Below are 23,550 nucleotides of genomic sequence, written 5' to 3'. Positions count from 1 at the left end.
ATATGCATTAAAGCTTCCTCCATGTATTTTCATGGCTTGATAGCTCATTTCTTGTTAGCACTGAATAATATTCCACTGTCTGGATGGACCAGTTTGTTTATCCATCACCTACTGAAGGACCTCTTGGTTGCTTCCAAGTTTTGGCAATTATGAATAAAGCTGCTATAAACATACATGTACAGGTTTTTGTGTGGACACAGTGTTTGACTCCTTTGGGTAAATACCAAGGAGCACGGGTGCTGGAACATATAGTAAGAGTGTATTTAGTTTTGTAAGAAACTGCAACTTCATATTGACTGTGGGTTTCTTGTAGACAACATAGAGTTGGGTCTTGTTTTTCTAACTACCTTCCCCACTTTCCTTCTCCCCGGGAAGCCCAGTCTCCCTCCACACCAGCCTGAATTCCATGGACTGTCATTATAATCTCCATCACATACCCCTCAATTCCTCTGCCCCTCTCATGATTTGTTGTATTCTTTGGCAAAAATACAATTCTGGTAAAATCTAAATCTTTACCTACTCCACACTAGCATCCAGGGAGGTGGAAGTAGTTTGAAAACATCAACTACATTAGCTACTCTCATTTTAAATTTCTGACCATGAACTTCAAATGGGCTCTTATTGTTCACCAGCAATCGTATCCTGTCTTCCGAATCCATTCTCTCTTAAATTCTCCTAAAAAACTCTCTCAGACCTCCTCTCCTCAATCTTCCATCACATCCTTCCCAATTCTTACTCTCAGCTGATAATTTTTCTTCCTATTTCAATGAAAAAATAACTGAAACAATAGAAAAAAAATGTTATAGATTCTCACCACCAATGCATACACTCACTAGCATCCTCACCCTCCTACTTGACCTTCCTCCTACTATAACCATACGTGATTCTATCTAAATTCATTTCTCCACATATACACTACATCCAATCATCTGAAATAACACTATGTTATTGAACTACTGAATTAATACCATCCACTGATATCATATACAATGTTGATATCAGTGGATGATATTAATCTACTAGATTAATCTACTAGATATTAATCTACTATAAAAACTCCCATCAACATACAAAATAGTATGGTTTCTCCCATCAGGAGGAGGGACAGAGGGGCAGGAGAAGGAAAAAAAGGAAGCTTCTCTTATTCGTACTTCTCCAATCAGCTACTTAACCATTTCTCTACCCTCCTTTGCAATAAAATTCCTCAAAAGAGATGTTTATATAGCTGGCTCCAGTTCTTCTCTCTTCTTCTCATTCTTTAATCCTCACCAGTCATGCCCTCTACTCTCCCAAAAGTGTTCCCATCAAGGTGACCAATTACCTCCAAGCTGTTAAATCCAATGGTCAATTCTCAGTCGTATTATTTGGGAATAACAAACTATCAGGTTTATAGGGTAACTGTGACCATTTAATGAAATACTAAAATGCTTAGAACACTTTCATTGTAAACTGTTACTGTAATCATTTCTTAAACAAATTCAGCCTAAATGTCAAAAGCAGAAAACAGGTTTACAGTATGCACACTTAATTTATCTCCATTTGTATTTCAGTTGAAGGTTTCAATAAACATTCCTTCTCTATAACTGGGTCTCAGGAGGGAGGAAAGAGGGGAGTGGATTTGAAGCCCACACTCTTTTTGAATCTAATTGCTAAGGTCTCCATTGAGAAATGAGGGTTAATTATCCTGTGTTGTGTGGGTGTCTCCACAGCATCAATCTGAAAAATTAATTTAACTTTTGACCAAAGAGAGTAATAAGCTTCTCTCTCTTTTTTTATTTAAGTTTGTCAGTAGCTTTGAAAATATTTGAGAGTTAGGGATTTTAACCAAAGTCAAACAAACTAATAATTTCCTGAAATTAGTGTTGTCAAAGCAATAGCATCAGCACAAAAAATTCAAAATAGCAACATAACATGTTAAATGGTTTTGGTTTGTGCTCTGTGTTGTAGCCAGAGATTCATCTCAATAATAACTGAGTTTGTGAAACTTTATGGACCAAAAAAAAAGGAAGAAATTCTGGACCAATTGAAAACCAAAGACTTTCTGTCAATATCTGTTGTTGAGTAGAGCTAAGAAAAAAATGGTGGATGAATATTCAAAAACTGTTCAATACATTGACCAAAAATAAGAAGTTCTGAGCCAATAAGCTTGGGTTGAAAGCTGTCAAAAATTTGTTGAAATATTGTTCCTAAAAATAATGCTTTGTGAATCTTCAAACCAATATAAAAGCATGTTGTTGACCATTTTTTGTCATATTAAAAAATGTATCTAAGCTAACTGTACATTCAAGAGTAAATTCATATTTGCAGACATGTTTGTCTATACAGAAAATTCCAAGGAATCTACAAAGCACCAGTAAGTGACTTTAGCCAGGTCACAGGATATAAGGTCAACATACAAAAATCAATCATATTTCTACATACAGTAAGAAAATTCGAAACCAAACATTTAAAAAAGTATTTCCAACAACTGAAAAATTAAATACTTAGATATAAGTCTTATAAAACACATGTAGAATCTGTAAGTTGAAAGCTGTAAAACACCAATGAAGGAAATCAAGAAAGACCAAAATAATTGAGAGATATACCATGTTCATGGTTTGGAGGACTCAAGTGTCAAGATGTCTGTTCTCCCTAAACAATTCCAATGAAAATACCAGCAGAATTTCTTGTAGATATGAACAAGCATATGTATGTGTGTGTGTATGTACATGGGTTTGTGTGTGTGTATATACATATACACAGAGAGAGAGAGAGAGAGAGAGAGAGAGAGAGAGAGAGAGAGAGAGAAATGAGAACAGCCAAAACAATTTGAAGGGAATGGCAAAGTTGGAGGACTCAAAGTACCTCACTTTAAGACTTAATATTCAAACTACAAAAATAAAGATAGTGGGAACTAGTGAAATAATAGATACCTAGATCAAGGAAACAGAATAGAGAGCACAGAAACAAACCTATACAAATATGTCAACAATTTTTTACAGATGTACAAAAGCAACTCAATGGAAAAGTATATTTCAACAAATGAGGCCAAAACATATGAACATCCACATGCAATAAGAGGAACTTTGACCTATACTTCATACCTTGTAAGAAAGTTAACAAAAATGTTCATAGACCTAAATATAAAACCTAAACTATAAAACTTCTAGAGGAGAACTTAGGAGAAAAAAATATTTATGACTTTGTCTTAAGAAAAGATTTCTTACCTGTGACACCAAACACAATTGTAAAAGAAAAAAAAAATGATAAACTGACGTCACCAAAATTTAAAATTTCTATTATTTGAAAGATACTGTTAAGAAAATGAAAATAAGTCATACTGAGAGAAAATATTTATAAATCCTATCTTTTTTAAATTTTTCAATTATAGTTGAGATACAATATTATATTAGTTTCAGGTGTACAACATAGTGATTAGACATTTATATAACTTACAAAATGATCACCCTGGTAAGTCTAGTACCCATCTGACACCAAACATAGTTACTACAATATTATTGACTATATTCCCTATGCTGTAATTTACATCCCTATTACTATTTTTATAACTAGCAATTTGTACTTCTTAATCCCTCCCCCTTTTTCACCCATCCCTCAAGCCCCCTCCTATCTGGAAACCATCAAAATGTTTATCTGTATCTATGAGTTTCTGTTTTGTTTGTTCATTTATTTTGTTTTTCAGATTCCACATATAAGTGAAATCATATGGTATTTGTCTTTCTCTGTCTGACTTATTTCACTCAGTATAATACCCTCTAGGTCCATCCATGTTGCTGCAAATGGCAAGATTTCATTCTTTTTATGGCTGAGTAATGTTACATTGTATATATGTACCACCTCTTCTTTATCCATTTGTCTATTAACGGACACTCTGGTTGCTTACATATTTCAGCTATTGTAAATGGTGCTGCCATGAAAAGAGGGGTGCATATGCCTTTTCAAATTAGCATTTTGGATTTCTTTGAATGAATAGCCTAAATTGGGATCACTGGGTCATATGATAGTTCTATTTTTAATTTTTTGAGGAACCTCCACACTGTTTTCCATAGTGCCTTTCCAATTTACTGTCCCATCAACACAAAAGGGTACAAGGGCACCCTTTTCGCTACATCCTCGTCAACACTTGTACAAACCCTCTCTCTTAAGAGAAATTATATCCAGAATATATATAAGAACTTTCAAAACTCAATAAGAAAATAAACTCAATTTTTTTCAAAAATGGACAAAGGATTTGAACAGAGACACTTCATTAAAGATACAAAGATGGCAAATAAACACACAGAAAGATGCTCAACATCATTAAGCATTAGGGAATGCAAATTAAAACCACAAGGAGATACCACCACACTGAAAATAAACTGACCATACCAAGTACCGGCAAGAATATGGAGCAGCCAGAACTCTCATAATTTGTTGGTAGTAATGCAAAACGGTACAACCATTCCAGAAACAGATTGGCAGTCTCTCATAAAGTTAAACATACACTTACCATATACTCAGCAATCCCACTCCTAGATATTTACCCTAAAGAACATTCACATAAAAGTTTATAGAAGCTTTACTCAATTGCTAAAAACTGGGAACCAAATGTCCCTCAATGAGTTAATGTATAAACAAACTGAGACATGCATGCATCCGATGTGAAATAAAAAGAAATTAACTGATACATGCAACGACATGGATGAATCTTGAAGGAAATATACTGCGTGCAAGAAGCCAGTCTCAAAAAGTTCTATAATATGTAAGTTCATTAGTATGACATTTTGGAAAAGGCAAAACTCTAGGGCCTCTTGGTTCCATGCCCAGCACAGCCCCAGCTCATGGTCCCAAGAAACAGTGTAGCGTGTAGCAGCTTCAAAGCACTGAATCTGGACAAACCGACTGGTGTGCTTACTCTCCCATTCCCCAGTACCCACAAGCTAAGAATGGCTCCCCTTGTCACTTTCTTTAAGAACAGACTCGAGTAGGCCCTAATAGGAGATTAAGTAAAGAGCTACCTACGAGTATAGCAGTTCACTGAGACGGACGGCAAAGTCCACACTGATACAACCTACACTGCTGGTTTTACAAAGGTCATCAGCATTGACAGGACTAGAGAGAACGTCTGTCTGATTACGACACCAAGGGTTCTTTGCTGTTCCTTGTATTACTCCTAAAGAAGCCAAATGAAAGTTGTGCGAAATGAGAAAGATCTTTACGGGCACAAAAGAAATCCCTCATCTGGTGAGCCGTAGTGCTGACACTATCCATTACCCTGATCTCATCAAGGTGAACAACATTCAGACTGATCTGGGGACTGGCAAGATCACAGATTACACCAAGTTCAACACTGGTAACCTGTGCATGGTGACCGGGGGTGCTACCCTGGGAAGGACTGGTGCAGTCACCAGAGATGAGGAGAAGGGAATGATTCAGAGCACAGTTTTGTGGGTTCTCCAGTGTTCTGCATCCTCCTCCCCACAGGCCAGTCTTGCTCCCACTCCAGTAATTAAAAAACACAGAGCAAGAGGTCAAGAGTTTGAAATCAATGGTCAAAATGAGGTAATAACAATTACCATTTATAAGCTTTATTTCTATTATCAATGTTCATTTACTTCGGTTTTCATTTATTTTGTTATTTCTGTTCTTTACTGTTAACTATACTAAGCATTTTACACTGTTGTAGCACTGATTCTCTCAATGATTGTGTGATGTGTGTAGTATTACAGATTAAAAACTGAGCAGCTGAAGAGTTAATGGCTTGCTCAGTTTCCCACAGCTGACAAGTAGCAAAACTGGCGTTCAAATGCCAGGTCTTTCTGACTTTAAAACCTGTGCGCTCACCCACTACACTAGAGTCTGTTGGGGATCAAATATGCGTACCGCTGCCCACCCTTTATTTCCCCAAGTTAGGTTAAGAGTCGGCCTCAATTAAGCCTCTAGTTTTTACAGTGTGCTAACTAGAAGGGAGCACGCTCCTCAGCAAGAGGCAACATGGCGAGAGGGAAGAGAGGGGGCGGGAAGTCAGACCAACCAACCTGTTTTAAATCTGGGCTCTACCACTTAGTACTATGTCATCTTAGACAAGTACACTGCTCCAATTGATTCAACAAGTATTTGCTTGTTCCAGGAAATGTTCTGGGCTTCAGTGAGATATTTGTGAACAAAACAGGAAAGATTACTGCCCTCAAGCTTACATTTTAGTGGAGGACAGGGACAATAAATAAAAAAGTAAAACATATGCTGTATGGTCGTAAGTACTACGAAAAAAAATCCAAAAAAAAAAGGCAGGAAGGGGTGATGACAAATGGAGAAGGGTTACATTTTTTTTAAAGACAGTCAAGGAAGGCTTCTGAGACAGTGACATTTGAGCAAAGACTTGAAGGAACTGAGAAAGTTGTTCATGCAGATACCTGGGAAAAGAGCTTTCCAAGCAAAGAGAATAACCAGTACAAAGATGTGGTCCATGCCAAGTGTGTTTGAAGAATAGCAAGGGGATGGTCAGAGTGGCTGGAATAGACTGAGGGAGGGAGAGAACCATAAGAAATAATACCAGGGAGAGAATGGAGAGGCTTGATAATATATGTCCTTAGGGGACAGTATAGTAACTCTACTTTGAGTGGATAGGGAGCCCTGGAGGGTTTAAGCAGATCAGTGCCATGATCCTTTTCTTTTCCTAAGTATCCCTCCAGCTGATGTGGGAGGAGGATCAGTATGGAGGACCAGGACTGGATCAGGGAGACCAGGCAGGAGTCTCTCGGATTAGTCCAAGCAAGAGATGACAATGGTTTGGACCAAGGTAGAAATAGCAGAATTGGTGAAAAGAGATCAGATTTTGCATCTAGATCTACATATACATATACATATACACATATATTTGGAAGGTACAGCTGGCAGGATATGCGATTGAATTACATGTCAGGTGTGAGAGGAAGAGAAGAATCAAGGATAAATCCAATATTTTTCATCCTGAACAATTGAAAGGGTGGGTTGACCAAGTAAGCAGGAGAAGACTAGATCCAGAGTTAGTTTTGTTAAGTTTGAAATGCCAATTTAGCATCCAAATGGAAATATCAAGTTGGCAATTAGATATATATGAGTCAAGTTCGGGAGAAAACACTGGGCTGAAGATATAAATTTGGGAGTCATCAGCATATGGATGGTACTTATGACTTTAGATAAGATCATCACCAAGGCAGTGAGTGTAAATAGACAAAAGAAGAATTCAAAGGACTGGGCACATCTTTGGGGCATGCCGAAATTAACACATCAGGGATGTAAGAATGAATCAATAACAAATGCAAACAGTAGTCGTTCTGGAAGAAAAGTCATAGAAGCGTATGTTATGCTGGAAGCCAACTGAAGGATTTGTATTGAGGAGGAGGACATGATCAGCTCTGTCAAAGCACAGGTCACGTAAGGTGAGGACTGGGACCCAACCAGACCATTTAGCAACATGAAAGTCACTTGTGACTTTGATAAGTACCGTGTCCGTGGAGGCCGTGGTATAGGTGTGAACGCCTTATTAAACGGGATAAGAGTACAAGGAGGGCACTGCAAAGGCTGAGTGTAGAGCACGCATTCAGGAGTAGTGATTGGAGAGGGAAGTAGGGTCATGAGAAATCCCATATGAAGATCAAAGAGCAGCAGCATGTTTGCACAGTGAGTCAGCAGCCGTGGCCACGAGTAGGCACAAGGCCTGATATGCAGCACACAGTGGAGGAGCTGCCTTAGACAGGAGTTGGGCAGTTCATCCACTGGAAAGAAAAACAGTCCATGAGCACAGATGCATGAAGGTAGGACACATGCTCCTCGGATGACTTCTATTTTCCAAGGCCCTTACCTGGGAGGTAGGAGGGGAGGGGGTGTCAGAAGACTGAGGAGAGGGAAAGGTAGGAAACACTGGTTTGGGGGGGGGGGAACTGCCCAAGGCACTGAGGCCTACTTGAGGTAGGGGGCTGAGAGCCGAGCGCGCTCCAGACATACTTGCATTGCAGAGGCAGCAGCAGAGCAGCGGGGAATTAGACTCAAGCGAGGTCAGGCTTTTATCCAGTGAGGACGACGAGATAAGATGGGGGCAAGACAACTGATAATATGTGCAGGGATGATTATAATGATTGCCCGTGAACTGTAAGCTCTGCGAGGAGGAACCTAAGAGGGATGAAAACCAGTGAAAAGGTGGTATGGTCAATGGTTTGTAAGTCTGGGGGAATCAAAGGATGGCTCGAGTTGGGGTCCCAGAGGGAATGAACTGGACACGTAGGAGGTGGTGAGCAGAGAGGGAGACTTGAAGTTAGGATCAGGGATACATTGGGAATAATTAAGAGAATGAGTGGCAGAGTTAGAGTCCCCAATGAGGTCACTGGAAAAGATGCTGTGAAGGAAATGACAAAGCCGGCTAACGGGAGGGTCATCTTCCCAGATACTGAAACCACCAAAAATAATAACAGCAGTAATATTGGGAGAGTGATGGTGAAACAGGAGCTAAACTCTTCAGGGAAGGTGAGAGCGTGACCCCGAGATGCGTAAGTTACTGAGACAGTGGTCTCCCTTATCGGCAGTTTCACTCTCCGTAGTTACATGCAGTCAACCACAGTCCAAAATCTTAAATGGAAAATTCCAGAAATAAACAATTCATGGGTTTTAAATTGCACACTGTTCTGAGTAGTGTGTTGAACCCTTGTGCCATCCCGCTCCAGCCCATCCCGCACATGAATCATCCCGGTGTCCAAAGCCTCCGTGCTGTGCAGCTACGTACCTGTCAGCCACTTAGCACCACCGTCTGTTACCAAATCAATTATCATGGCATCACGGCGCTTGTATAAAAGACCCCTACTTTACTTAATAATGCCACATGCACATAATTGTCACTACAGTATAATTGTTCTATTTTTGTTGTTGTTAATCTCTTACTGTGCCTAATTTATCAATTAAACCTTAATAAAGGTATATATGTATAGAAAGAACAGTATATGTAGGGTTCAGTACTATCAGTTTGCATTGGGTGTGTGTTGGAACGTACCCCCTGCAGATAAGGGGACTACTGCACAAGGAGAAGTAGATTCATTCTCTTAGTTTGTCTCTGAGTTCAGCTTCCCCACTTATAAGTTGGAAATGCTAGTAGTCCTTCCATCATGAGGTTTTCACAAGATTGAGTGAGATGAGCAGGTAAAACATCTGTCACCTGTTGGGACTGGCAGACTTCAGTGTGCAGGAATATTATTTTTAAAAGGGCACCTGTGAAGTCTTGCGTGTGTGTCTCAACTAAAGTTGAGGAGTACGGCTTGGACGTCTCACTGAGCTCAAGCTGACCCAGGAAATCATCATCACAATTCCCCAGAGATGGTCACCTAGGCTCTCTGGGAAGCTGGGGCCATGCCATGACCCTCCTATCTACAGCTCTCCACATCCACGTCATCTCCATGTTCCTAGCAGACACGGAGGGTCCTCTGTCCCTTCCAGCCATCTGCAGACACCAGGCTTGTTGCCTTCCAGCCTGAGTGTCTGATGCACAAGGCAAAACCTAAGTGCTCGCTCTGGTGTGTCTCCCCGTCTTACGGCCAGGCTAGCTGACAGCCCAGGGAAGTGAACATCTCCAGGAAATGGTACCTTGTATCCTAACTTGCTGAAGCCAGAAATGTGCAGAGGCTCTGAGGCAGTTCAGTCTGACTTGCTCCCAGCATGTGGGGCTTGGGCCAAGGGCTGGGTTAACCCCTTTCCACTCCTTTACCACATCCATCCGTGCATTCGGCTCTAGGCAGGAGTTTCCACCAAGAGCTGAGGTCATGTGTAGCTACTGGGAAGTTCACGTTTTACCAGGAACGGGCAATAATAGGCAGATTCCTTGTTCTTGAAAAAGAGACAATAAACTTTACGGAATAGGGGCCAGACTCAGGGGAGCTGAGCTGCAGCAGCGGGCTTGCCAGAGTTGAATGGGTCCATGTGATAAGGCGACCCTTCTTGTCCATTCCACTGAGCCCAGTGTCCCTTGAGCCTCCCACCTCTGGCTCATCAGGGCTCTCACAATATCTTAGCTGGGACAAGCACTGAGCAAGTGTACTTAGCGCTCCACTCGTGCAATCCTGAGAGTGGACCCCTAGCCGCCTCTACCCCCGCACTACTCAGTGACCACAGCTGCCTCGTTCATTGCCAATTTTTCATTGCCTCATACATAGTAAGCTCTCAATGAGGGAGGGAGGGAGGCAGGGACACAAAACACAGCTCTGCATGTCACCACCCTCCTCTGCACCAGGTGCTGAAACCTAGAACACTTCAAGTATTTTCCCTGAATTTTTCTCCATGACAATCTGCCTGAGCTGAGCAGTCCTTTTTTCCAACCAGCATTTCCCTTCTTCTCCCTAATATATATATAACGGGCAGCCACTCGTGCCTGAAAACACTTTCTTGATCCTTTTCCTAGCAAACAAACATTGACTTACCTCTTTCTCTAATGCACAGTGACATTCTGATGAAGCAGTGCTAGGAGGAGACAAGAATCATTAATTCAGAAGAACGGTTGAGCTTTTGCAGTTTGCCAGGCTCCATTTATTTGCTGAGAAATCCAAGTTCTGGAAAGGCAAAACTGCTCTCCTATTTACCAAATGCCATTTACCAGCTTGAGGGCTGCTGACACTGATTGGCACTGAAAGTGACACTTGTCTTTTGTGTCCTTTCTGAACAGACTTGTTTCAACTAAGAAAGCAACAAGGACGCTTCAAGGGGAAAATATTTGGGGGGACAGTGGTATGAGGGTGACATGAAGCACGCTTTTGCCCCACATTTTGGATCATTATCTGGACCTGAAGCGGTCTGTTTGTGGGAGAGAGAAGTCGGCATGTCACTAGGAAAGGAAGTCAGCCTCTCACAGATAATTCAGAAAGGCACACCTAGGGAAGAGAAGAGAGAATTCCAGAGGGAACTCATTAAAAAAAAAAAAAAAAAAAAAAAAAAAACAAAGACAAACAAACAAACAAACAAAAAGGTCAAGGTCTAAAAATATCTGTTCAACAGGCAAGTAATTTAAGGAGCCATGATTTGCCATACAAAAGGATTGTGGTAAGAAAGAATCCTGTTAATTTAAATTACATTTGGTTAAATTACGTTTGGTTAAATTACACTTGGTATAAATTAACAAATTTGCCAGCACATAAAAAGAAAAGCACACCTGTGTACATTTTTTCCAGTGTTAGCATATCAGCTGTATCTTTCCAGTAAACTTCCTGTGTAGTCACCATTCTAGATCGGTGGTAAATGAGTGAAGTGTTATTTCCACCAGCCCTAAAAGTTCAGTTCATTTCCTCATTACTCCCCCCTCAGAACTGGGCACAGAGAACTGCTGCTTTGAAAGAGCCCAGGATGGGCTTGGGCGCATCAGAATCACTTAGGGAAGGTTGAAAGACAGATTTCTGGGCCTCATCTCCAGGAATTCTGAGTCAGTAAGTCTGCACCCAGGCCCAGTACCTAGAGTTTTAGCAGGCACCCCAGGTGCCTCTGGTGCAGTCGGCCTTTGCAGTACACGTGGACAAATCCTGGCTCAGAGAAGATACCCTCTAGGTGGTCGTGTCAAGAGACACCGTCCTGTCACCTGGATTCACACATCCCCTGGTTCCAATGCTCTCTGTAATGTCACACTTGGTGGACAGTTGCTGAGCGACACTGCTGTGCTGGGCAAGCCCATCTGTGGGGCTCAGTGTGACACACCCCTGATTTCTCTTTGTTCTGTTAGAACGATTACAGGAAGTTATCTATGCAATGCAAGGATTTTGTGGTGGGCGTGCTGGACCTGTGCCGAGACACAGAAGAGGTGGAAGCGATTTTAAATGGTGATGTGAACTTCCAAGTCTGGTCCGACCACCACCGTCCGAGTCTGAGCCGGATCAAACTCGCCATTAAATACGAAGTCAAGAAGGTAAGCTTCCCCACCTCCCTTGGCCTCCCCGCTGCAGGGCTGCTGGCCTAGCTGTGCGCTCATGCATATGTTATGTTCCCACAAGGTGACGGTGACACCACCAATTACCCAATTTCTCTCTCGACAGGGAACTGCCAGCCTGTCAGGACTGCTCAGAGCCCCTCTCACCCCCACTTCCCTTCACCCCCAGCCTAGCAGGAGAGAAAGAGAGAGATCATGCCAGTTATTCCATGAACAGGCTTATGAGCCTTGAGAACCAAAGGGGAGACGTTCAGTCTCCAAACCATGGGCAGGGGCAATGCCACAGGTCACTGTGAGTGCGCCCATCAGCTAGCAGGCCAGTTCCCAAGTTTTCATGAGAAACGTATTACTCAGGGTTTTTAACAGCGTGTATTGAGGTTTTTCTGTGTGCCTGGGGACTCATGATGTAGAAAACGTTTTAGTGGAGAGGCTTTGTGGGATCTATGGTTCTGGGAGGCTTAGAGGCACGTCACTCCCAAGGCTTATGAAAGTCCGCAGCAGGGAGCTTTGGGCGACTTGTACAAGAGCAAGCTCACCCCACCCCCTCAACTGTCCTCAAGGTGTCTTTAACGGATACGAGCACCCAGTAGCTCTCAGATGCACAGCGGCTGGTCAGGCTGAGGTCCAAAGGCACAACTCTCAATTATGTTTCCACTTTAGATAAACTCTGGAGTCTTACAATCAGCTCTTATGTTAGACAATGTCATTCATCCTGATGAAAACTGTAGAGCTCCAAAGATCCATGTGTTTCAATATCAATGTGCTTTCCACATAAGCAAGATGGCTGATCCGTCTTTCCGGGTTTGTTTCCCCCCGGCTATTTCCCAGGGTCAATACTGGGGATATTTTCAGTGCCTCCCAAACAGCCTCTGGGCATTTCTCCCCTTGCCTGATGGTCTTAATTTGTTTGGGGTGAACCATCCTTCAACAAGCTATATATATACATATATATATAATCTGTGGCATTCATCTAGAGAGAGCTTCCAAGTTTGATAAAATCTGTCTGCCCTTTTACTTTAAATAATCAAAAATTCTAAGAAAAATGGCTTTTTTTAAAGACACTGAATCCCAAAGATAAAACTGATCAGTCATGGGAAAGGTGGCCTTAGATTAATATTCAAAAGCACAGAATGATGCTAGGGGAGGAATCGGGCTGCAGTTTCAAGTACAATCCTATTTTCTCTTAGCTCAGGGAAACTCATTTTTCGGCCTACCCCATGAGCTCACTGAGGCTTTTCATCAAAGCACAGCAATCCCTTCCTGAAGCTGCTGAGATACCCATGACCTTGACGTTCAAACAAACCCTGCTGTGGAGACACAATGGTAAAGATTGAGCTTGAGTTTCCAGAACTGTAAGCATTTCCTTCCTTCCCCAAACCAGAGCATCCGCCTGCCTCCCAGCAGAGTGAAAAGTGAAGAGAGTAACAATGCAAAGACCAGGAGATGCTTGGCGTCTGCAGATTTACATTCACAGTTTGGGCTGTTCAGGAGCAATTCCAATAGCTTAGGAAATGCAGGCCTTTGCCATTTTCCTGAAACATAAATCCCAACTTCTTAGGAAAACTGTCATTGAAGGTAGAGCAGTCAGCTAGTCCACAAGTCTGGTCACCACCACCTCGTAGCTACATGTTCCCTCTCGTTGTCAACTACCCCGTACAAAATGGCCGTGATGAACAAGAAGAAAAAGTGGAACATTCCATGAACATGATGGTTCGGGTCAGAATAAAAAGGTTTTATGAGGGAAACCATTTACTCTAGTGGTATTTGCCAATTAGGGGAGTCATAAAGGTCTCAGGAAATACCCATCATGAATGTCACATGTATGCTGCAATCCGTAAGTAGGACGATGATAAACGACCTGCATAAAATGTCGGCCTTGCTCACTGCAAAGACCTCTAATGAGTAAATTCGCTCAAACTGTGTGTCATCAGGTGACAGCACACAGACTCAGTCTTCCTTGATTTATTCTATTGTGATTTACCAGTGGAAATACCTAATATTAAAAAGGCTTACTCATATTATAATGAGATTTCAGTTTTAATTTATGAACTTTAGCATGCTTGCCTGGGCACAGTCTAACCCTGGGTCTTTGAGTTATAAAATGAATAGCACCAAGGTCTATTAACAAATATACTGCCTTTTACAATTGATATACATACACAGAGGGTGCCACAAAAATGTATACACATTTTAAGAAAGGAAAAAATTGTATTAAAATTGTAATACTCAATATATACTGATAACAAAAGATGAATACAAGTCACATTTGACGTCTGCAATTACAAGAGGTGCTCAAGTGGTTACCATCAGCGTCCAGACACCTCTAATTACAGCGAACTACTGCTTGAGCAACGTGACCAAAGCGTTCACTTGTATACATTTTTTTGGCAACCCCGGTATAGATGAGTCTTACAGCTGAAGTATAAAACCACAAAAAATTCCTAAGGCTCTGCCCATACGATATCAAATCAAGCCATTAATTCAGTGATTAAAGCAAACTATTTGCTCTTGGCAGTTTCAAGGGCTTCTGATAGGTGTGACCTTAAGAAAAGGTTTTGTGTGCAAATAAATCACATGGATTCCTTTGCTTAAAGAAACTGTAGAGCCTTTAGAGAGTATTGCTATTCTAAAAAGCAGGGTACAGTATCTATTACTTAACCACAGAACTCTCTTTCTGGTGGAGCACCTGGTGAAACTAGTTGTCCACGTGACGGTCTTTGGGAAACTCTAACACGAATCAGCCTATGTATCTAGGAAGTGGGAGCAGCCCCATGGCGGGTCCTGCGCCCTAGATCCTGTTACTCATTTGAACATTTGCCTCCTTCAGGCATCACCCTAATGTCTGGTCCCCTGGCTGGCTCAGTCATAATGTCGGCCTCCACAAGACAGAAACAATCACGCCACCGTGGCACAGGGGACCACGAGGTAAAGAGGAAAGAATCATGAAGTGGGTGTCAGGAGACCAGATTTCTAGCGCGAGTCTTACACTTACTAGCCATGTAGTCCTGGGCAAGTCTTTGAAGCTCTCTGGGCCTCATTTCCCATCTGCAAAATGGGCATGTAAGTTTTTGCTTCACAGAGTTCTCTGTGAACTTTCAAATGAACTGATATGAGAGGAAACGCTCCAGAAACTGTCAAGTTCTCTGCAGCTCCACAGGGAAGCATCATTACTGTCACTCAGCGATGTCCCTTCCGCGGTTATAGACGTCTTTCTATCCCGAGACGTTCCTTAGCTGGTCCTTTGTGATCTCCCCCGAGAATGGTAGCAATGTCCCCCAGGGGAACATCATCGTCCTTACAGCCCAAACCCCTCCCGAAAAGACCAAAGGCCTTGTGAGGACATGGTTGTTCTCCAGGACTTCGACCGTAAGAGGGCAACTCAGCCCCCCAATAACCCAGGCAGACGTGTCATCTGAAATGTGAACTGTGGTGTGTGGAAGGCAGTGTTAGAAGTAAGTGGCTGAGGGTCCTCTCTGAGGTTACTCCTGCTCCAACCACTTCCTAATAGGGTCACTTGGGCAAATCACAGAGCCTCCCTGTGGCTCACTTTCCTCATCTATAAAATTGGGATGATAACGCTTACTTCATAGGATGACGCAAATCGAATGGGGTACAGTCTGTGTGCCTCCCCAGCCTGTGGGATACACACGGCAGAAGTAAGACACACGCTGCACGGGCTCCGAGTGAACGTCACATCACTTAGGACATTTCTATTACCGATTTCAGTCCATCCCAGCCTTAAAGGCACAGTCCCTTCAGGAGCCAAACTTGCCTCATGAAGAAACAAGGACACTTGTCTCCCACGCTGAGTCACACTTAAGCTCAGAAGCGACTCACAAAGAGAACAATCCCTTCAGCTCTGACCTGCAGCCTGATATATGCACAGGCCTCAGTCTTCTCCTCCAGGGCCAATCTGAGTAACTGACGTCTTGCTGTCTTCTCCCCTTCTATCCTAAATATCCTTCTTAAAGGTCCTTTACACCCCCTGCGTAGCAACCCTAAATAACTGCTCAGGGGACCCCCACCCCATCAACTGGGAAGACTCAACAGTCTCTGAGTCTATTTAGGCTCAGCTTGGCCCAGGCTGGATGCATAAAGGGAGCCTAGTGTCTGGCACGTGGTCACTTCTAAGTGGCGAGTCACAGAGACCGACACAATCCTTGCTACCTATTCAACCTGTCTAGCTGAGGACACACATCTGGGCCCTGCCTTCACGCTCATGCCCGCTCTTTCCTCTTCATCACTTCTTCACCTCTAGGCTTACAGGCTTATTACGTTCTTCTCTTTCCCTGTATAATTTCTTCCTCCTTTCTGACTCCGAGTCTGTCTTAAGGAGAATCTGGTGAATCTATTCACCAAAAGAACTTTGTAGACATGGGTCCTCCAGGCTTAACTGGCACAGAAGCGTGGGGCAGAGACCCAGAAGGTCCTATTTTACAGGATAGAGGCCTTAATTTCACCTTTGGAGGAGATGCAGGCCCCTTTGGACATAACTAAGCAAAAGTCTGCTACAAAGGACAGTGCATGATTATTTTGTCCCAAATGATATCACTCCCATTGTAGAAAGCATATCTCTCATCAGGCGCTATCACCAGTAAGCATGGTCAGTTCAATCCGCCAAGGTTTTAGCCACTACCTCTGAGCTCTGCAGACACTGAGCAGCTGGCTGGGGATGCTGAAGAGAGATCCGCAGGCGACATCGGGGTGGGGGAGGTGACGGCAGGTAAGCTAAGACTGCTGCGGCAGCCTCTGCACTTCACGAGCTGAGCTAAGCAGAGTTCACAGCAGTTTCCTCTTTTGGAATCCCAGGTGGCCCCCAGTCCTAGTATCTTGGCATGTGGCTTGATCCGGGGACTCTAATCATAGTGCCAGCCATCTTTCCTTCCAACTGATGAAACTCCCCACTCCTCTCAAGAGGCAGCTCCACTCTGCTGAGCCTTCCTGCCCCTGCAGTGTCAGAGATGCCCTTCCCGCCCCTGCCAAGCTCCTGCTCATTCCTGTCTCCGAAAGCTAGTCTCCTATGCAATCAAGACCTGGGACAGGACAGTGGGAAGGGGGAGGACTGCAGGGAGCCACCCTCACGAGCCCTACTCAGTGACACAGTTCCCTTTCTTCACACCGTTGTACTGAGGAAATCATACCCCCTGTGAGTTTCATTCATTGACTCACTCATCATTTAACAGACATCCACTGATGTCCACTATACCACCCGTTCTGTGCTGGGCACTGGGAGACAGAGATGACCAAGACCCAGGCCTGGCCCCTGGGGGGCTCACGTAGCAATGGAGAGAGGTGTGTGAACAAAGCGTTGCAATCCTGTCTGAGTGGGGCAGCCAGGAATGGGAGGGGGGGCATGGAGGCCAGAGGACGCACTGGCCAGGAAATGTTTCCCAGAAGGAGAAATACTTGAGACGGGGCTTCAAGGATGAGAGGTGCTGGATGGGATGGCAATTCAGGCAGAGAGAGATAAGGGAGAACAGCTCAGGCCGAGAGAGGTGCAAGTTGAAAAGTCAACACAGCTGAGGAAGCGGCACGTGTAGGAAACGTGTTTAGCGAGGGATGAGTGTTTCCCTGTGGCTCCATCACTGCGGGAAAGACGCAGACGGGTGAGCTTGTCAGAACCAGATTCCTCAGGATATTCCATGCCGTGCATGGGCACTTGGACGCTATCTTGCCAGGAGTATGCAACAGAATGTTCTGTGACGATGAAAATCTTCTATTTTCTATTCTGTAATATGTAGCCACTCGCTTCATAGGGCTAATTACCACGTGAAATATGGCTAATGTAATTATGGAACTGAATTCTTAGTATTTTTAAATTAATGAATTTAAATGTTAACAGCCACATGTGCCAGTGGTTACCAAATTAGACAGCAGGGCTGTATATCCTCATTCAGTCATTCAACAAGCTTTCATTGCATGACTACAAAGTGTGCTGTGCTGATCACTGGGGACATGGCGGTGAGTAAAAATGACATGATGTCAGCCATCGTGAGGAAGACAGACACGAATCCAAACATCACACCAATAAACTGTAATGCTACAACTGAAGCAAGTGTAATAAAAGAGAAGAACATGATCTTGTAACTTCTAAAGGCAGATGTGACCTAACCGGGGAGGCCAATGAAGGCTTCTCCGAGGAACTCAGCTCGCTCGGAGGAAAATTACCCAGAGGTGGGGAGGGCATTTCTGGCAGAAAGAACATGTTCAAAGCACGTTCAAAGGCCCTGTGGCAAGATGGAACATACCCCAGAAGAGGAACTGAAAGAAGGTGAACGTGACGAAGTTAGAAGGCACGAGGAAGAGTGGGGTGTGGGATGAGTCCTACGGAGCAGACAGGCCCCAGACTACGCAGAGGCTTGCAGGCCTTGCTAACGGATTTTGGGTTGTTCTTTTAAGAACAACAAGAAGCCATCAGAGGGCTTTAATCTCAACTGGATGTAAATATTCGGCTAGATGGAGACAGCTTTTCCTCTGAGAAAGGCTGGAAGGCAAAGGGGCTGGGTATGCGTGCAGCATTTTTTGTTGGGCAAAAGGATATTCCTCAATAGGTCAAGTTATGTATGCTTTGTTGACAAGCAAAACCAAAGTTGTAGTGCCTTTTAACAAAAGGAGGTGTATTTATTGCTCATCCTATTTCCATCTAGGAATAGAATTCAGTGAGGAACCCAGGCTGATAGAATAGCGACCATCTCAAATGTGTCCACCCTGCCAAAGGGAAATCCAGCTCTGGAGAGTCTCACGCCAGCAATTAAATGCTGTCACCTGGAAATGGCACACATGGTTTCTGCTTACAACTCATTGTCAATACTCCCTCACAAGAAGGGCCAGGAAGTATAACCCTGACATACGTTGGAAAGGAGAGAAAAAGGGAGCTATTTGGCAAACATAATAGCTGTAATGACTACCAGCAAGAGAAAAGTTGAGGGAATTCATATGAATAGTCTCAACTCCTCTGTCAGTAGAAAGCAGAATCATCTTCTGAGGTAGAAGGCAGTCTGAAAAAAGTTCTGGAAAAATTCTTTGGGAGATGCGAGAGCGAATAGCCCAGCCAAGACTGGAGACTGTAAATTCTTTGGCAATAGCCTGTGATCTTACAAAAAATGGAAAATGTCTACAAAAAACTGGGGACAGACCAAGTCAGTGTCCTCCGTGAAACCGAATTCTCTGCTGTCAGCTTCATTTCGAGATTCCTTCACAGACATGGGCCCAGAATTGCACAAAATGTGCCCACGGCACAGCACCCAGAAGGGTCCCCTCAGAGAAGACAGCCAAAGAGGGAGGAGCAAGCTCAGAGGGAGGTGGGGGGCCAAGTCCACTCACACCACCACTCTGTCTAAAGCTAGGCCAGGGCCTCTAACCCCAGCAGAAGCCCCTTCGCTTCTTTCTTCTAAAAATCACCATCTTGTGCACGTTTTACAGTTGTGCTGTAAATGGGCCGTTTTTCTACATGGAAAAACTCCCAGGAGAAGAAAATAGAACCTGTTGGGTAGCAATATAGTGTTGTGGCTGGGCGCCTGCCTGCTCAGGTGTGCCTTTAGAGAAGTCACTTGATCCGCTGGCTTGCAGGGGCCCCCACATAAGGCACTCACTGCTCCAAACCTTGAGCGCCTCCTGGCCGAAATCTGTGCTAGAGACGCAGCGAGGCCCAGCAGTAGATGCACAAGTGGCTGAAACCCCTCACCCTAAAGCAGTGACCACGGGTAGGGACCCTAGAGAGAAGGCAGATGACCTCTGCTGGGGACCAGTCTCATTTCCTCCATCTGCACAGAGCACAGGGCCACTGAGCAAAGGGGACCTGAGGACAGCAGGGCTTTCCAGAGGACATCTGAGAGGTCAGTCAGCTCACATGCTCTGAGCAGACATTCTCCCACTGTGTTTTCCTGCGGAGGCATCATTTCAACAGATGCTCAGAGTTAAGAAGATCAGAGTTGTCAGAAACACAGTCTGGCTGGTCAGGCACTACCCCACACCGCATCGCAGGACGCCCACTCGCTGCCAAACGAGGTTAGAATCCATTGGTGTTGAAAGCATCAATCAACATCCTCTTTGGGGATTCCTTCTGTGACTCTAGCCTGGCCACACGGCACAAAAGTGATCAATGTCCATTCATCTCCTGGCTCAGAGGGGCTATCTTTTGCATAGAAATAGAAGTTCTGTTTTTCTCAAGCAGAAAATCTTAAGAAGGACTAATCCAAGTACATGTGTATTCCTTTTCAGCCTGGAAAACTCGCAGGAGAAAAACAGAACCTTTTGAACAATAGTATAGTGCTGTGGCTGGAAGCGAGGCTGCACATGTTCAAATCCCAAGTCCTTCTTTTGTCCTACTAGATACAAGTTATTTCTCTCTGGGCCTCAGTTTTCTTATCTGCATAATGGGAACAAATAGAACCTAATCAATGTGTATTAATACACATAATGTAGCTCATACATGTTAAGTGCATAATAAACGTTACCTAATGGAAGCTGCCTGCCGTGTTGACTTTACAAGCAGAACTACCCTTAAGACAAATCAGGCTTTTTCAACCTCAGTGCTACTGACATTTGGGGCCAGATAATTCTTTGCTATGGGCACTGTCCTGTGCGTTATAAGTTATTTAGCAACATCCCTGGCCTCTACCAACTAGATGTCAGTAGTACACTCCCCTCAAGTTGTGTCAACCAAAAATGTCTCCAGACATGGTCTCTAATGTCCCTAGGGAAGGGAGAGGACACCCCTCATCCTCGGCTGAGACGCTCTAGAACACTTTTCCAGATCTAGGCCATAACCCTTAAACTGTAAACCCCGAGGCAGAGACTGCAGTTCTCTTCATGCGGGCGCTGTATCTCCCTAGACCAAAGGCAGGGGTAGATCAAACTCAGACTCAACGGATCTCTCTACCATGTTTCCCCAAAAAGAAGACCTAGCTGGACAATCAGCTCTAATGAGTCTTTTGGAGCAAAAATTAATATAAGACCCGGTCTTATTTTACTGTAATATAAGATTGGGTATAGTATAATATAGTGTAATATAATATATAATATAATATACCAGGTCTTATATTAATTTTTGCTCCAAAAGATGCATTAGAGGTGATTGTCCAGCTAGGTCTTATTTTGGGGGAAACATAAACTTAACTGTAGCATAAACTAAATTCTCACACTTAGCTACACAACGGAACCACCTGGAAGCTTTGTAAGAAACACCAATAACGCTGCCCCACCCACAGAGTTTCTAACGCAATTCTTCTGGGTGTGAGCCCAGCCACTCAGTTGGGTTTTTTAACAAAGGTTCCTGATGATTCTAATTATTGTAAAGACTGAGCTCCTGGAAGGTGGGACCGTTTCTCATTCATCCTGGTCTCTGAAGACAGAGCAGGCAGGGTGGTGACTAAATGAACAGACGGGTGTAAAGTGTGCGGCCACAGGCTTTAATGCATCTCCACATAGCTGTGATTCCCCTGTGATTTAAAAACCCACGTCACAGAACTCAGGAGGTGTCCCAGGCTGGCTTTAGAGTGTATGGGGCCATCCTCTCCATTCCCTCCACTGCTGACCCGTGACCCTCTTGGGTTCGTAACTCTGGAAGAGCTCCTGCTATCCAGAGAAGCCTGAACACTGGTTCTGGCCTGGCAGTGTTAGGGGTGAGCAGAGGTGGGTGGCTCCCACGGTGGCCCTGCATTGTCAGGGCCAGGCAGAGGGGCCTCTGTCCTCCCGAGAGAGCTCAGATCTCGGGGTGCTCCCTGGGAGGCCCGAGCTGCAGGTCCACCCCACACCCTGCCTGGCTTGCAAAGAACAGCAGCCCCGATGCCTCCTCCCTGCCCTTCCTCAGGCCCACTGTGAGCCGCCCGACACGGAAAAGCAGATACCCCTGCCATCGGCCAGGGAGGCTTCAGAGCCTCCAAGCAGTTGTCATGACGGGGCAGGTGACTATTGCCTTTTTGGTTATCATGCTGCCTTTTGTTCAACTCTTTCAATATGTAAATATTTGCATGACTGGATAATCCTTTAAAGCATGTTTCTTCTTCTTGGTTATCGTGTTCCCGAAGCTGCGTAGCCTCACCTTGTGTAACTATTGTTATATTCATTATGTGCGGCATTTGTTAAAACAGCCAGAGCCAGATTATCATCACATCCTGATTTGGGGGGTTAACAAGAAGCACATTCAAGGGAGGAACATCAATCCCCAGTGCCCCCAAGAAATAGATGCAAATCAGAGCCACTTACTAGCCCTGAGTGGGAAGAACAATAAGCGCCATTTTCAAATTGTCACTTTTATCCGAGTCAAACAGATCTTAGAATTATAGTTCCCCCACCCCAAGAACCTGTGACTAACGCCAGTAATTAAGCTAAAGAACAACTGCACGTTTCTGTTCTCGTTATTTCTGTACTAAATGCTCATATATGGATTCTGAGTCTTAAATCTTTTATATATTCCTCCCATCACATATCATAATGCATTATTCTTTTATCAACATTCATCTGTCCACAGTCACTTGCTAATTTCTTGATAGCAGCGGAGTTTTATAAGTGTAATTGTGGGTGAAAATCTTTGCTTAATAGAGATGCTTTCATTTATGCAATCCAGTCATAGTCATATCTTGTTTGGATAATTGCAAGAGCATCTACCTGGTCGCCCTCTCCTCCTTCTTCCTGCCCCCCCCTCCGCCCCCCCCCAACACACACACACACACACACACACACACACACACACACACACACACACACAAGCAACAGAGAAATTTGTAACTAATCAGATTGTGTCATGCCCCTGCTTAAATCTTCCATCTAAAGGTGAACAAGACAGACACAGTCTCTGCCCTCAGGGAGCTCAAAATCTAATAATCTTCACTGCTAGAAGCAGGGCCTGAAATGAGGGTCTTTGTGCAAGGTCTGCATTTGACCTCAGGAGACACCTGCAATGCAGGGGCAGACGCAGGATGAAGCAGGAGAAGCAGCTAAGCTACGCTGTGGTTTCAGTGAAGCCTGACTTCCGCCTGACCCCATGGGGAGCTCTGGACTGTGAGCAGCACCCCGCAGGCCCCTGGCTGAGGCCCAGGGACGGGTCTTGGGTATGCCTGTATCATCCGTCAGTCCTTATCTGCAGGCTGCCCCCAAGGGGAGGACACAACTGCCCAGGCATTTCTGGGCAAAGCAACCCCACTGGCTGAGAGGACTTTCTGGAGAAGGGTCCATCTCTGAGCCCTCAGCTGCCAACACTCCCAGCAGCTGGGGATCGTTGCAGCTTACTGGTGAAGCAATCTCGGCAGGCCACCAACATCTTCTTATCCCTAATACTCTTAAAATCCAAACTACTAACCATGGCCTACACGGCTGCCTGGCCTGGCCTCTGCCTTCCTCTCCAAACTCACCTCACACCAGCCCCCTCTTGCTCATTCCTCCCCAGCTACATACACTGCCTGCCTGTCTGTTCCTTAAACACTCCATACTGGCTCCCACCCCAGAGAAGTTACTCATCCCTTTCCCTCAAACCTCTGCTGGCTGGATTCTCCTCATTGTTCCAAACTCAGATCAACAGTCTCCTCCTCAGAGACACCCTGCTGACGCCCTACCTGGTGCTTCCTCCTCCATCAGCCACTCTCTACCCCAGTGCCCTCTTTTGCAGTAAACATCTTTTGTTTCATTTGTTTACTTGTTTATCG

At 44.3% G+C, this 23,550-nt stretch overlaps 1 protein-coding gene and 1 pseudogene across 4 annotated transcripts in view; both read left to right on the top strand.

The window, feature by feature from the left end:
* The window catches only part of TRPC7 (transient receptor potential cation channel subfamily C member 7), a 127,065-nt gene that overhangs the window by 32,297 nt on the left and 71,218 nt on the right, over positions 1-23,550 (top strand). For 3 of the 4 annotated variants that reach the window (XM_074313552.1, XM_074313551.1, XM_019740210.2), the window contains exon 3: positions 11,705-11,887. The exons of the other annotated variant lie outside the window; for it this stretch is intronic. In XM_074313552.1, coding sequence (XP_074169653.1) covers positions 11,705-11,887 — 183 coding nt within the window. The remainder of the gene's footprint in view (positions 1-11,704; positions 11,888-23,550) is intronic. 4 annotated transcript variants of the gene reach the window in all.
* On the top strand, positions 4,821-9,568 carry LOC141567198 (small ribosomal subunit protein eS4-like; annotated as a pseudogene).

Source organism: Rhinolophus sinicus, linkage group LG10 (assembly GCF_036562045.2).
Source record: "Rhinolophus sinicus isolate RSC01 linkage group LG10, ASM3656204v1, whole genome shotgun sequence".
Lineage (NCBI taxonomy): Eukaryota > Metazoa > Chordata > Mammalia > Chiroptera > Rhinolophidae > Rhinolophus > Rhinolophus sinicus.
The sequence above is the reverse complement of the archived record's forward strand: the minus strand, read 5'-3'. Positions and strand labels throughout refer to the sequence as shown.